The sequence below is a fragment of the Pholis gunnellus genome (assembly GCF_910591455.1).
Source record: "Pholis gunnellus genome assembly, chromosome: 5".
Lineage (NCBI taxonomy): Eukaryota > Metazoa > Chordata > Actinopteri > Perciformes > Pholidae > Pholis > Pholis gunnellus.
Window position 1 is genome coordinate 11,493,497 of NC_136531.1, and position 15,626 is coordinate 11,509,122.

The 15,626-nt window shown below is 36.8% G+C and overlaps 4 protein-coding genes and 1 long non-coding RNA gene across 5 annotated transcripts; 4 read left to right on the forward strand and 1 right to left on the reverse strand.

Annotated features, from left to right (window-relative positions):
• Positions 1–173: 173 nt before the first annotated feature.
• On the reverse strand, positions 174–3,438 carry LOC306696398 (uncharacterized protein; the record flags this gene model as incomplete). The annotated part of the gene is made up of 12 exons (XM_079160002.1): positions 174–227; positions 459–494; positions 591–620; positions 715–744; positions 857–883; positions 1,008–1,034; positions 1,146–1,166; positions 1,262–1,282; positions 1,869–1,979; positions 2,670–2,780; positions 2,867–3,006; positions 3,381–3,438. 12 exons carry the CDS (start codon positions 3,436–3,438, stop codon positions 174–176), a joined length of 666 nt encoding a protein of 221 aa, XP_079016128.1.
• Positions 3,439–3,781: 343 nt separating this feature from the next.
• On the forward strand, positions 3,782–4,523 carry LOC306695889 (uncharacterized protein; the record flags this gene model as incomplete). The annotated part of the gene is made up of 4 exons (XM_079159320.1): positions 3,782–3,828; positions 3,945–4,018; positions 4,134–4,262; positions 4,380–4,523. Exons 2-4 carry the CDS (start codon positions 3,962–3,964, stop codon positions 4,521–4,523), a joined length of 330 nt encoding a protein of 109 aa, XP_079015446.1. The 5' UTR covers positions 3,782–3,828; positions 3,945–3,961.
• A 2,934-nt stretch (positions 4,524–7,457) lies between these two features.
• LOC306695888 (uncharacterized protein) lies at positions 7,458–8,362 on the forward strand. Its single transcript, XM_079159319.1, has 4 exons — positions 7,458–7,504; positions 7,621–7,694; positions 7,810–7,938; positions 8,056–8,362. Exons 2-4 carry the CDS (start codon positions 7,638–7,640, stop codon positions 8,197–8,199), a joined length of 330 nt encoding a protein of 109 aa, XP_079015445.1. The 5' UTR covers positions 7,458–7,504; positions 7,621–7,637; the 3' UTR covers positions 8,200–8,362.
• Positions 8,363–10,325: 1,963 nt separating this feature from the next.
• On the forward strand, positions 10,326–11,067 carry LOC306695890 (uncharacterized protein; the record flags this gene model as incomplete). Its single annotated transcript, XM_079159321.1, has 4 exons — positions 10,326–10,372; positions 10,489–10,562; positions 10,678–10,806; positions 10,924–11,067. The coding sequence occupies exons 2-4, from the start codon at positions 10,506–10,508 to the stop codon at positions 11,065–11,067; spliced, it is 330 nt and encodes a 109-aa protein (XP_079015447.1). The 5' UTR covers positions 10,326–10,372; positions 10,489–10,505.
• A 2,667-nt stretch (positions 11,068–13,734) lies between these two features.
• LOC306695891 lies at positions 13,735–15,214 on the forward strand. The gene is made up of 3 exons (XR_013767090.1): positions 13,735–13,874; positions 13,977–14,114; positions 14,208–15,214. It is a non-coding gene; the product is annotated as an uncharacterized lncRNA (long non-coding RNA).
• Positions 15,215–15,626: the final 412 nt, after the last annotated feature.

Here is a 15,626-nt window from a genome sequence, read left to right on the forward strand (position 1 = left end):
GAAAACCGCCATCTTCTTTAGAGTTAGTCAATCAAACTTGTGGTTGTTGGTTTCTTCCTGAGAAAAGTGTGAGATAAGAAAACTTGTCAGCAGCAGTTAATATCGCAAACTGATGATCAGGAAATGAAAGTGAAACAGTTTCACTCTATTAACATCCTCACCTTTTATTGTTGTCAATAGTCTTCATCTGGATTGTTTTCCTCTCCAATGAATTTACCAAGGTTCATCTTGAAAAGGAAAAAGGTTGTTCAAATTAAACCACAATGACGAGCACTCTCCAAATTCAACACAATACAAATTGTCTATACTTACAGGTTTGAGAACCCCAAACTCAACTGAGACTTTGTTCTTCAATTGAAAAAAAAAGAACTTGTGATTAGCATTGAATATATACAGTGAATATATTTTTTATGTATCGATAAAAAACATATAAATTAGAGTAACATTATGGAGATTACCGGCTCTGTGGCGTTGTAGATGAGCTTGACAAATTGCTAAAATTGAGATAAAGAGAAACAAAAATCACAATGACAACAAACCAGACAGTTTTTTTTCATTCTTTTATATTTGACTGAAATTAAAGTTTGTACCCCATTCTTCAGAGGTCTGTGTCTTCCTCCCTGTAAAAGAAGTAACAGTACAAATCAGTTAGCTAAGAGTCAAAGTGTTGACGTCTGTAATCACTGCTACAAAGAGTTCCATAACTTTCGATACCTTATGGTGATGATGTCCTCTTCCTCCATGCTATGGATGGATTGTCCGTCATTAGTATTCATGGGTATGGAAAATAATCTTTATGGTCTTTCTTCTGATTATGTAACTGTAATAAACATTATATTAAAGTTAATTTACTTACCATCGGCATCAGAAATATGTTCTCCCCCTGTAAGATTTTCACATCAAAGGTCAGCGGAATCATAACATATCATAAGATGGTGTAATTTACAATATAGAATGAATAATTGCTCAATAAAGGTAAGATCAAGCCACTAAATCATATTGTTTACCTCCTTCAGGGTGACATCAGTGACATTCTATGGATAAAATGCCACACGGTTAGTTGAAATATAAAATCCAGTGTCAAGCCTTTCATTGTAACAGTCTGTACATAATGTTACATTTGTTTTTTAAACTCACAATCTTACCTGAAATGTCACGTTGTCAACCTGAAAAGGAAATATAGAATTATAAGAGTTTTTGTCAACTGTTCTGGTAAATATGAATGTGTTAATATCTCATTGAGAGAAGACAGGAGGCCTACCTTGAACACGGAGCAAAACACCTAAAAGAAGAAAATACGCACATCATATTGTGTCATCATGTATTAATAAAAGGGCACAACCAAGATGTTTAAGAAAGGTTTTTTTTAAAGCACCTTTCAGATGCAGTTATTAATGATAAAAGACAAAAGCCACAGATATTGAATACAGACACAAAAACATTTAAATAAAAAATTACAATCAATAAAACTAAACAAATAAAGAGGTGGGTCACTTTTTCAACGTGCGGTAGGTTGGGTGGGGGTGCTGAGGGCTTATTTGTCTGTGCTAATGGCTGCTCTACCTGACACTGTTTGACTGTGTAAGTCATGTTGTCTCGTACAAATGCAAGCAACAGTATATACTGTATTTGTGTGTGATTACTTTGGCTGCTACTTTGTGATATTTGTTAAAATGAAATATATGGTTGTATAAAAAAATGGGGGTGAACATCATAAATCATTATATGATGTAAATGATCCTATAACAGCATTTTAAATGACATTGGGAGTGAACTTAAGACTTTAATGAGGTAGAGACACAATGTATTACACTTTTGTCTTATTATTTTCATTTGAGTATACAGCTATGATGTCAAAGTGAGCTTACCACTGGACCAGGGTTCCTCCTGTTGGGCCTATGGTGTCGTCTGTGTCTCCCAAATTGCCTGCCGGGCCCATGAAAATGGCCTCCAGGCCCACCAGACTTGAAACCAGGAACCTGTGTGAAGCACAAGATAAAGTGCATTATGGCTATGTTATGTATAAGGCAAAAGTTAAAGAAGTAGGTTGACATATTGGGAGTCACTCTTATTGGTTTTCTTTAGCAGATAAAGTACGATTAATTTCCTATAGCTTAGTGTAACCACCTCAAATGTAAAGTAACTTCTTGTTCATACATTTTCACAAAATATGAAAAACAGATTTTACCAGAAGGCCTCACAGATTTCTGTACAAAGCTCTCCTTCGGTCCCAACTATATATATTCCTTTAGCCCACATCATGTCTTCTTTTGTGTCAACATCTTAATTACAAGTTTATTGGCTACATTTTTGCTACCCTCAATATTAAAGTTGTTAAGCATGATGATATCTAAACGCACTTTTCTAAACAGAAACTTAGGCTATAAGCTGGGGGAAAACAGGCGCTCTTCAAAGTTAAAAAACATTTACCTGCCACCACCTCTAAAGTTCTCTGCTTAACATGTCATGTCTTGTTTGTTTAATGCCTTCACTGACATAAATGTGAATGTAAATGTGATTTTAAAGAGGGTTAAATGGTGCAACTATCATTATTGTTTGTGGACTAACAAAACTAAACAAATTCTTGGAAACACAACAAATACAAGTACCAATATTCCTTTCATCAGACTACAAAACTGGATAGCAAAAAAATTGCTGAATGTAAATACCAGGTTTTTTCCCAAAGTAGACGCTTGAGAATGGTGGTCAGAGTAACATCCACCTGACCCTGCCTCTCCATCTTCTGGGGCAGGTGTCACTGACTGATCGCCGTCGCCACGCTAAAAAAAATTGGGAATTCAATAAGAAATACTTGACATGCAGATGGCAGAGGCTCCTCTGGACCTGTTAGACTATTTCCTGTTACCTTAGGGTCTGCATCCAGCTTGGGTCCACCAGCAGGCGGAAGCTTTCCATCCCACCATGGCTTCCGGGAACCTGGCTGAGCAGCAACCGCTGACAAAAGTAAAGCTGCAATACACAAGAGCTGCATTGCTTCTGAAGAACCTGCAAGAAAATATAAGATAAAATTGAACTCTGAAAATGAACCATACCACTTTAAGCACTAAAACAGACGAGACATTTCACATTGCAAGTCACTGAGCATCTACCGTAACACTCACCTGTGCTTTGTGTGTGGCCCCTCGTGCATCGATACTTATATCAGACATCCGACGTTGAGACACACCACGCATTTCTCAAACAGCACATCTTAGTCATGCTTCATTATGTGCAACACAGCAATTACTTCACACATGGTTTGCTAATATGATCATTAATGAGTGTACTACTGTGTAAATGATTTAGTATAGCAGCAATGAATTTCATCAAACAAAAAGAGAGAAGAAGAAATGCAGGCTTCATTAGGCGTTGCCTGTTACCTGCCTGAGCCACTAAGTAACCTGATTTGTAATAAGACCAGGAATTCATGTGTGACATGTTTTCTGATTTGCCAATACTGAAGAGAGGAGAATAAAGACACTGAACTTACATAACAGATAAAATGTTCTCTGACGATACAAAAGATGATATTTAGATTAGAATTTTTAGACAAATCCAATGTACTACACTGTATTATTATGAGTTATTTAATGAATGCTTCATATCATACGATCCATGTGTTGTTTTCTGATCTCTGATCATTAGCCACACCTTGAAAGGTGGAGGTGGAAGATTTCCTAATATTTGCAACATTTGCCAACAATGATGTTTGCTAATGAGAGGACATCCGGTCCTGTGACTGTATATAAGAAGAGCTCAACATTCAGAACAACAACAACCTCCTCCACCATCTGCAAGAAAGTCTGCTGAAGTTGTAAAGATTTGAAGGTGATAATATGAATCTTTTGTTTCTGTATTTTTGTGTGTGAGGTTGATGGTGATTTAGCTGATATTTTAGAAAAGCTGTTCATCTGAACAAGTCTTTATCATTTCCTTTTTAACAGGAGAGATCACTGTAACCATGCTGAAAGAAGTATTTGTGCTTGGATGCCTCCTGAGCATCGCTCTGGCTCTGCCTGTAAGTGTAACAATCTCATACTCAATATCAATAACTCTGCTCTTATATGCTGACACCATGACTATTATTATGACAGTATAGTGAAGGAAATATCAAACTTGTGTGTTTCCTACAGGTGGACATGGAGCACAAACGACTTGCTCGGTCTGACTCTGGCTCTAACTCTGGCTCTAACTCTGGCTCTAACTCTGGCTCTAACTCTAGCTCTGACTCTAACTCTAGCTCCGACTCCAATTCTGATGAGGTGAGTGCTTTGTCTATCCTCTACAATTCAACATTCAAAACTTCTGAATGTAAATTACTGTAAAATCCTTAGAAACTCTTCTGCTGTTTATTGACAATGAATCTTTGTGATTTTCAGAAAACAACCACTACTGCAGCTACAACCACCACAGCAGCTACAACTACTACTGCAGCTGCAACCACTACAGCAGCTGCAGCCACTACAGCAGCTGCAGCAACTACACCAGCTCCAGCTACACCAGCTCCAGCTACTACTTTATAATTTTTGTTTGCACATCAGCTCGGTTTTGTGTCAGTTTGTCATGACGACTGCTTCTTTCTATTTTCACAGTTGGACGATGTCTTAACCGCAGTGTTTTCACGTTGATCATTCTTCAATAAACTGTTTATTCCCTGTAACATCTGTTGAATAAACTTCATTAATGGAAAACATGGACACGATGTGTTTACTTTTCTTAGAATCCACGTAAAAAACATTACTAAAGTTGTGTAGAGAGGTGTGTATCATAGAATGTATTAGATATAGATAGACACATTCAGTTTCAACACCTTCACTGTTCACTTCTTAAAACTTCCCCAACCTGTCAGTATCCTGTGTTTGGGTCCACTCTACGGACACCACAACAATTGCTGGTGCATTACAAAAGTTAAATTAAAGAAAAATATTCATTATATATCAAAAACATTGGATGTGTTTTTTTTTTCTTTTTTTCTAGTTTATTTTGATTGACCATTTCAGACAAAAAGAGGGGGTTGACATACGCAACATGATACTTGTACCTACAAAGTGTCTTTCAAAGACATGTAACCGGTGACATCATAGACAAGTCCATTTCCCCCAATATTTTACATATTGATCATATCATGGTCGTGAAGGTCAATTTCTCCATACAATGTATTTTGTAGAGAACTGCAGTCCAGTCGTCCTTTGTTGGATAATTAGTCTGCAGTCATTTCTGTGATGGCTTTCTTGCATCTAAGAGTATTTCAAACTGATTTTCATCCTGAGACATAGTCTGGAGTTACCCCATGTATAAAATAACAAAAGAGTTATCAAATTCTATTCCAAATATGTTCATTGGGCCACCTTTCATTGCTTTGACACAAAATGCATTCAATGATCACAGCTTTCAACATTCACAAATTGTTTTCTCGTTTTAACTCGACCACCTTCAAAACTCCATACAAACAGTCTATTTTAATTAAACAGCTCAACGTATATTCAACAACTGTAAAAACACAAATACATTGTAAATTTGACTGCAATTTGCTACATTATTCTACATCTAAAAATAAGATAGATTAAAATGCATAAACTGGCTTATAAAGCTGAGATCCTCATTTGATTTCATGATGAGCTCAGTGAAACACTCGCTCCGGTGAGTAAAATAGGCATTTTATAATTGGATGGGACAATGTGGTGTTTCAGTATTCTCTCCCATTCACAGACTGGTTTACAGCCCATCCCACACTGGTGCAACCTTTTCTTCCACCTCAACTTCCATTCCTAAAGCCCATAGTTTTTGACCACCAGCCACATGATCACATGTCTCTCTCAAACAATGAATGCTGACTGTTTGGACATCTCTGCAGAATGTTGCCAGGGATGGATCAGGCATGCCAAAAAGATTTGTTCCCAGGTATATTACAAGAGAGGACTTAAAGTTGTGATGTCGATGAGAGTATCTATATTCTACACTTTCATTGTGAATATGTACAGTTTTGTATTTGGAATTACTTTAGTTTTTTTTGTGCACTTGGATTTACTCTATGCAAAAATGAAAAATAAAAAGCACGATGAAGCATATTGCAGCATTTCTGATTCATTTCTCTGAAATACTAATAAAACCTAGCCCTATTTTTAGGCCTCTGCTCGAAAATTGCATACCCATACCAAAAGGACTGTAGTTCTGTAACTAGAAGGTCTATTTTAATAATTGTGATGTTATAATAACAGAAACACTTGTGAGATTTGATCAGATGTGTTAATATCAGTGTATATGTTACTGGTTAATACTAAATGAAGATGGCACACAGCTCAAATTGAAAATGTTCAGGTTCGCCTGAAAAAAAAACACATTTATTGTTATTTTGTTCTTGAAATGAGGCCCTGGCTAGCCTGAAAACTCTCCCAAATCATAGCAGTAGTCATGTCAGTAGTCAGAAAAAAATCTGGCTTTGATAAAGTGAAGCAGGCCAAAGTTATAGAGGTTTCAGTACGGAGAGGTCACGCGAGGTCAAGCCAAATTCAAATTTTGGAACCAGCTGTTGCAGCTGTTCCATTGTACTTTTATATACTATATTACTATATATTTCACTTGTTTTATCACTAATAGTGTTCAATCTATCCTAATACAGCAGTTTGGCATCATTTTGAGAGCCAGAATCCTCTCTAAGCCTATAAACCATGGATTATTCTCATCTGAGCTTTAGTCTTCATGGGTGTATTAGAAGCTCAGCAAGCCTATGATTGGTCAACTTTAGAAAATGACACAATTTTAGACACGTCAGAGTCTTAGGAATGCGTTAGTAAATGCCTGGTGTTGATTGATAGTCTTTAGCCAGTAGAAATCGAAAAAACTCCGTGCACCCCCAAGCCTAAAATTCTGAACCATCTCGCTGGAACCCCAAATGGTCCTCGCTCGGTATCTAATGGTTGGTAGAACCAATTCAAGCATTAAAGAAGTGACCTTATTTTTAATGTGTTGGAATTGATGTTGAATGAACAAAGACAATAGTGATATATATTGTAATGTTAACTGTTTTATGTCATTCTGTAATGAGTGAGAAAGTGTTGCTGTTGGGAGACAAACGTCAGTGTTCTGGTACAAGAGTTGATGCTGAGATGTTTGGTTGCATTAGTCTATTTTGAATGTTAGATTAACTGTTGTGCTGAGCTGCATGTTTGTAAAGAGAACTGTATTCATAGTTTTGAAAAGATAAACAATTATAAGAGTTCAAAATTGTAAAATAACAAACATATAGATGGAATGAATGAATGCTACATATCATAAGGTCCAGTTGTTGTTTCCATTTCTGATCATTAGCCACACCTTGGAAGGTGGAAGTGGAAGATTTCCTAATATTTGCAACATTTGCAATATTTGCAATTTCCCAACAATGTTTGCTAATGAGAGGACATCCTGTCCTGTGACTGTATATAAGAAAAGCTCAACATTCAGAACAACAACAACCTCCTCCACCATCTGCAAGAAAGTCTGCTGAAGTTGTAAAGATTTGAAGGTGATAATATGAATCTTTTGTTTCTGTATTTTTGTGTGTGAGGTTGATGGTGATTTAGCTGATATTTTGGAAAAGCTGTTCATCTGAACAAGTCTTTATCATTTCCTTTTTAACAGGAGAGATCACTGTAACCATGCTGAAAGAAGTATTTGTGCTTGGATGCCTCCTGAGCATCGCTCTGGCTCTGCCTGTAAGTTTAACAATCTCATACTCAATATCAATAACTCTGCTCTTATATGCTGACACCATGACTATTATTATGACAGTATAGTGAAGGAAATATCAAACTTGTGTGTTTCCTACAGGTGGACATGGAGCACAAACGACTTGCTCGGTCTGACTCTGGCTCTAACTCTGGCTCTAACTCTGGCTCTAACTCTGGCTCTAACTCTAGCTCTGACTCTAACTCTAGCTCCGACTCCAATTCTGATGAGGTGAGTGCTTTGTCTATCCTCTACAATTCAACATTCAAAACTTCTGAATGTAAATTACTGTAAAATCCTTAGAAACTCTTCTGCTGTTTATTGACAATGAATCTTTGTGATTTTCAGAAAACAACCACTACTGCAGCTACAACCACCACAGCAGCTACAACTACTACTGCAGCTGCAACCACTACAGCAGCTGCAGCCACTACAGCAGCTGCAGCAACTACACCAGCTCCAGCTACACCAGCTCCAGCTACTACTTTATAAATTTTGTTTGCACATCAGCTCGGTTTTGTGTCAGTTTGTCATGACGACTGCTTCTTTCTATTTTCACAGTTAGACGATGTCTTAACCGCAATGTTTTCACATTGATCATTCTTCAATTAAACTGTTTATTCCCTGTAACATCTGTTGAATAAACTTCATTAATGGAAAACATGGACACGATGTGTTTACTTTTCTTAGAATCCACGTAAAAAACATGACTAAAGTTGTGTAGAGAGGTGTGTATCATAGAATTTAGTAGATATAGATAGACACATTCAGTTTCAACACCTTCACTGTTCACTTCCTAAAACTTGCTCAACTTGTCAGTATCCTGTGTTTGGGTCCACTCTACGGACACCACAACAATTGGTGGTGCATTACAAAAGTTAAATAAAAGAAAAATATTCATTATATATCAAAAGCATTGGATGTTTTTTTTAATCTTTTTTTTCTAGTTCATTTTGATTGACCATTTCAGACAAAAAGAGGGGGTTGACATAGGCAACATGATACTTGTACCTGAAAAGCGTCTTTCAAAGACATGTAACCGGTGACACCATAGACAAGTCCATTTCCCCCAATACTTTACATATTGATCATATCATGGTCGTGAAGGTCAATTTCTCCATACAATGTATTTTGTAGAGAACTGCAGTCCAGTCGTCCTTTGTTGGATAATTTGTCTGCAGTCATTTCTGTGATGGCTTTCTTGCATCTAAGAGTATTTCAAACTGATTTTCATCCTGAGACATAGTCTGGAGTTACCCCATGTATAAAATAACAAAAGAGTTATCAAATTCTATTCCAAATATGTTCATTGGGCCACCTTTCATTGCTTTGACACAAAATGCATTCAATGATCACAGCTTTCAACATTCACAAATTGTTTTCTCGTTTCAACTCGACCACCTTCAAAACTCCATACAAACAGTCTATTTTAATTAAACAGTTCAACGTACATTCAACAACTGCAAAAACTCAAAAACATTGCAAATTTGACTGCAATTTGCTACATTATTCTACATCTAAAAATAAAATAGAATAAAATGCATAAACTGGCTTATAACACTGAGATCCTCATTTGATTCCATGATGAGCTCAGTGAAACACTCGCTCCAGTGAGTAAAATAGGCATTTTATAATTGGATGGGACAATGTGGTGTTTCACCATTCTCTTCCAGCCACAGACTGGTTTACAGCCCATCCCACACTGGTGCAACCTTTCCATCCACCTCAACTTCCATTCCTAAAGCCCACAGTTTTTGACCACCAGCCACATGATCACATGTCTCTCTTGAACAATGAATGCTGACTGTTTGGACATCTCTGCAGAATGTTGCCAGGGATGGATCAGGCATGCCAAAAAGATTTGTTCCCAGGTGAATTTGCAAGAGGGGACTTAAAGTTGTGATGTTGATGAGAGTATCTATATTCTACACTTTTATTGTGAATATGTACAGTTTTGTATTGCATTGCTGGAATTACTTTCGTTTCATTTTGTGCACTTGGATTTACTTTATGCAAAAATGAAAAATAAAAAGCATGATGAAGCATATTGTAGCATTTCTGATTAATTTCTCTGAAATTCTTTAAGGTAGCACCAATCCAAGCATTAAAGAAGTGACCTTATTTTTTATGTGTTAGAATTGATGTTGAATGAACAAAGACAATAGTGATATATATTGTAATGTTAACTGTTTTATGTCATTCTGTAATGAGTGAGAAAGTGTTGCTGTTGGGAGACAAACGTCAGTGTTCTGGTACAAGAGGTGATGCTGAGATGTTTGGTTGCATTATTCTATTTTGAATGTTTGATTAACTGCTGTGCTGAGCTGCATGTTTGTAAAGAGAACTGTATTCATAGTTTTGAAAAGATAAACAATTATGAGAGTTCAAAATTGTTAAAATAACAAACATATTGATGGAATGGATGAATGCTACATATCATAAGGTCCAGTTGTTGTTTCCATGTCTGATGATTAGCCACACCTTGAAAGGTGGAGGTGGAAGATTTCCTAATATTTGCAATATTTGCAATTTCCCAACAGTGATGTTTGCTAATGAGAGGACATCCTGTCCTGTGACTGTATATAAGAAGAGCTCAACATTCAGAACAACAACAACCTCCTCCACCATCTGCAAGAAAGTCTGCTGAAGTTGTAAAGATTTGAAGGTGATAATATGAATCTTTTGTTTCTGTATTTTTGTGTGTGAGGTTGATGGTGATTTAGCTGATATTTTGGAAAAGCTGTTCATCTGAACAAGTCTTTATCATTTCCTTTTTAACAGGAGAGATCACTGTAACCATGCTGAAAGAAGTATTTGTGCTTGGATGCCTCCTGAGCATCGCTCTGGCTCTGCCTGTAAGTGTAACAATCTCATACTCAATATCAATAACTCTGCTCTTATATGCTGACACCATGACTATTATTATGACAGTATAGTGAAGGAAATATCAAACTTGTGTGTTTCCTACAGGTGGACATGGAGCACAAACGACTTGCTCGGTCTGACTCTGGCTCTGACTCTGGCTCTAACTCTGGCTCTAGCTCTGGCTCTAACTCTAGCTCTGACTCTAACTCTAGCTCCGACTCCAATTCTGATGAGGTGAGTGCTTTGTCTATCCTCTACAATTCAACATTCAAAACTTCTGAATGTAAATTACTGTAAAATCCTTAGAAACTCTTCTGCTGTTTATTGACAATGAATCTTTGTGATTTTCAGAAAACAACCACTACTGCAGCTACAACCACCACAGCAGCTACAACTACTACTGCAGCTGCAACCACTACAGCAGCTGCAGCCACTACAGCAGCTGCAGCAACTACACCAGCTCCAGCTACACCAGCTCCAGCTACTACTTTATAATTTTTGTTTGCACATCAGCTCGGTTTTGTGTCAGTTTGTCATGACGACTGCTTCTTTCTATTTTCACAGTTAGACGATGTCTTAACCGCAGTGTTTTCACGTTGATCATTCTTCAATAAACTGTTTATTCCCTGTAACATCTGTTGAATAAACTTCATTAATGGAAAACATGGACACGATGTGTTTACTTTTCTTAGAATCCACGTGAGAAACACCTTCACTGTTCACTTACTAAAACTTCCCCAACCTGTCAGTATCCTGTGTTAGGGTCCACTCTACGACACCGCAACAATTGGTGGTGCATTACAAAAGTTAAATAAAAGAAAAATATTCATTATATATCAAAAACATTGGATGTGTTTTTTTGTTGTTGTTTATTTTGATTGACCATTTCAGACAAAAAGAGGGGGTTGACATAGGCAACATGATACTTGTACCTGAAAAGCGTCTTTCAAAGACATGTAACCGGTGACATCATAGACAAGTCTATTTCCCCCAATATTTTACATATTGATCATATCATGGTCGTGAAGGTCAATATCTCCATACAATGTATTTTGTAGAGAACTGCAGTCCAGTCGTCCTTTGTTGGATAATTTGTCTGCAGTCATTTCTGTGATGGCTTTCTTGCATCTAAGAGTATTTCAAACTGATTTTTATTCTGAGAAATAACAAAAGAGTTATCAAATTCTATTCCAAATATTGTTTTCATTGCTTTGACACAAAATGCATTAAATGACAGTTGTGTTTTCTTCACATCAATTTCACACAACTTCACACGCCATCAAAAGAACATTCATGGGCTCCTTATTGAGAGAAACACTTTTTTTCAAGCAAAAGTAAGAGTGATGACTTTGTAATAAATGAAAAAAGACCTGGGTAGCGGCACCAGCTGATTGTCCCTTCTAAGGGGGTAGGAGTGAAACATAAATGTTAGAAAGGCTGTTCATCAACCGGTCCCCAAACCAAAGCTTCAATACTGAACACAAAAATATATATTTATTACTTTCTAACAATAAATTGAAACAACTTAACTCCAAATTACCTATTTAGATAAGATAAGATAAGATAATCCTTTATTAGTCCCGCAGAGGGGAAATTTACAAAGAAAAGGAAACTTAGAGAATGTCAAATTTTACTTACAAAAGAGAGAGATGGGAAATCAGCATGCACATTGTTTTCAATGTGCAAAAAAACAAATAAGCAATTAAAATGCTTCTAACATAGATTCGAATCTTTTTACTGAGATTTCAAAATGTGACTGAATTAATTTGTCTCACTCAGCGATATTTAATCACACCAAATGGAAAATTCAAGATGTCTTGTGTATATAAAATGTATATACATTTCCCAGTAATTTAATGTGATTTATATATTTGTAATCTTTGGGATTTCCACAATAAATCATTTTAATTGTAGTTCAGTTAGTGCAAAGCATGGCTGCGCATAATGACCTTAAGGTAATAAACCTCCTAGATTTATCATCTTAAGCTGACATTGTGTGACTCTTGCATTGCTAAACATGTAGTGTGTCAGGAATCTACACATAATAAAAATATTTCACCTGATTTATTTTCCTCTTGTCCCTGAGGGCAAACATCTCTGTTTTACGATATTATGTTATATTCTGAAGTCGCTCTTAGTCTACGTCAGATTCTACATTTTTGTTGTGAATTTCCCAATGGAAAATTATAAAAACAAATATGTTGTTATCTTGGATTTACAATCTTGCTTCATGGTTTTGTCTCTCCCTTCCTGCTAACTACTGTTAACAGTATTCAGCTTGTAGCCTGTAGCTCTTTGAAAAAGTTATTTCCCCTGGTAGCCTAATAAGAACAGATAGAGGAGTTTATAAAACGTATGTAAATTCAAGTAGTCTATGAAGCATGATATTTTATTAGCAGTGTTGGTCTTCACACTTTTGCACCTTGTAAGGAAATACAACTTTTTAAAATTGCTACATAGTCAGAGTTAGAATCTTTGGATGACAATTGCAACAGGTCATAAAATTTCATGACTTTAATGAAGAGGTCCACCACGAGTAAACAAGATGATTACAGTATTTGGAAAAGGATTGAGCAAGTATTGTTTTGCAGGTGGAAATGTAGCTCTAGGCAAGAGATATCACTGTTTCGCAAGTGCAGAGCGCTTCAACAACAAATCAATCTTCTTCGACTTTGACAGCAAAAAGTTTCAATTATTTTCCAAATATAACAGTAGAGTTTTAGAGCATGTTTATAGTCTGCAATTTACTCGGAATTGAAATGTTTTCTATCAACAAAAGGAGGCGCGCTAGTCTGTGTGTGTGTGTGTGTGTGTGTGTGTGTGTGTGTGTGTGTGTGTGTGTGTGTGTGTGTGTGTGTATGTGAAATCAGCTGTACAAATTGAGTTTAGTGGTTAATTCGGCCCAGCATGTGTCAGAAAATACTTTAAGTCCATGAGGATTATAAACAGGATGTGGACCTTTAATGTTACAAAAACACAGTCTAGTCGGGTAATTAAACTGTGTTCACGCCTATTTTGGTTTTGTCTCCGGAGGCTGCCATGAGACTGACCACATCTGACATGAAGTAACACACCTTTAATGTGTGACAGCATTGTGAACACACCGAGGCTGTTTAAAAGCTAATGGAGTTTCCCGAAGGAACCAGCTTGAAGGAAGCGAACACAGGCTTAATATTTCATTCATCATTGAGCTCTCTACTGTGGCGCACTGGCAGCTCCAACTACAAGGGATTTGAATTACGGTTTGCAAGATGAAGTTTTTGCTCCTGATGATGTTCTGCTTGATCAATTACCCTGTAGCTGTAAGTACCACAAATTAATACAAATTATTTTATTGACACAGTCTTCAGGATTTTCAGCTAATACAGAAAAAGAACCAGTTTATAATTGAATGTTTTTTGCAGATTTGTCATCACAGCAGTGATTCAGATTCAGACAGTGATGAGATAAGAACGAATTACCGTCAGTCTAGCAGTGAGTCTGACAGTGATGAGGTAAGAACGAATTCCCATCAGTCTAGCAGTGAGTCTGACAGTGATGAGGTAAGAATAATCCTAACACGTATCAATTATAGTGAAATTATAGCAAAACAACCTTTTTAAATATTTTACTGTGATTATATTTTCTTGCTGCAGAGTGGCAATCGTCCCCCAGTTCGGCCACCACCAGCTACTGCTCCACCTCCTCCTCCACCTCCACCCCCAACTCCAGCACCAACACCAAAACCAACCACAACAGCAAAACCAACCACAACCCAGCCCCCCCAGACAACAGTTGTTGCTACCACTGAGACTCCGCGAGGAGACAACGGTTGAATTGTACTGATCTGAGAGCAGGAATAACAGACTGAGTTCCTCAGTTAAATGGAAATGTATCCTGTGTGTGTTTATATTTTATATATGTTGATTGTATTTGATCATGCTGCCATGTTTGAACCAGACTTTTACAAAACTGTAAGCGTATTTGTCGTTGTATTTCATTGGTTCAGCAACCTTTCCACATTCTCATGTATTTTTCTGTTTTCTACTTTCATGCACTTTTCATATAATTTCAATCAGCAAAATGTTTTTGCTCTTTTTTTAATCCACATAACAACCTAAAGAATGTTTTGATATGTTGTGATTTAAAACATGTAAAAGTGAGACAGGCACTTTTTTCGGGGTGTAATTGTGAGTTTCGTTGGAGGTTGGTCTCAGGACGGCGGTGGAGACACCCGTGGGAGGTTGCTGACGACACACCGGTGTATCATCCACTCAGTGGGCACACACATCACCATGCCTGGATCAACACAGCTTAAGAAAGGGCTGAGTGTTGAGCCTTTAATACCTGATTCTTTGCTTCATCAGTGAAGTCTGTCGCACTGTACTTTTATCATGACTCAGCCCATTCATCGCACTGCACTGACAAACTCTTTGCTGCATTTATTCACAAAAACTTTAATGTACAACTTTAATAACATTTTCACAAATATACACCTGTTGTCCAATTTAAAAACAGATCTATTTTGTATTTTCATGTTTCGTACCAAGACAGTGGGTTTTGCACAGCAACTCATTAAGAATGTAACCTTATTTCCAAGTTTTGTGTTTGTCAATGTAAACTTAACTTGAAATGTAAACCAGCCAAACAACAGGCAGGGGTTGGTGTGAATCAATAATTTAGAATCATGCACTGAATAATGACTTTTGAGCGTTTTATAATTTGTATTTGATTTCGGAAAATTAAATCAATTCTTTGAATGTTGAGGACGCATTTTTGTGGTAAAACTCTTGATCTAGTGTCTTCTGTCTGCCTGTCTGTCCAAAGAAGTAGGAAACCAATAGAATTAAGTTAATGACATTCATAAGCTGTGAACATGATCTACATGAAACATAAGTCATGTTGGTGATATGACTTGAGCATTGTGTAGGAATCAAATAAGGAGAAGTAAAGAATATTCCTAATACTCGAATACAATATCAAATGACAGTCATTCAGATCTCTTCCATTTGCATGACATAATTGGTGGGTTTTATACTAACTAAAGGCTCACAGCTATATATTTAGAGGCAGAG

Excerpts from the sequence above, each read along its gene's own strand:
- LOC306695888 (XM_079159319.1), top strand. The coding sequence starts at position 7,638 with ATGCTGAAAGAAGTATTTGTGCTTGGATGCCTCCTGAGCATCGCTCTG. Across the intron at positions 7,695-7,809 it reads GCATCGCTCTGGCTCTGCCT|GTGGACATGGAGCACAAACG; the intron begins GTAAGTTTAACA and ends TGTTTCCTACAG. Across the intron at positions 7,939-8,055 it reads CCGACTCCAATTCTGATGAG|AAAACAACCACTACTGCAGC; the intron begins GTGAGTGCTTTG and ends TGTGATTTTCAG.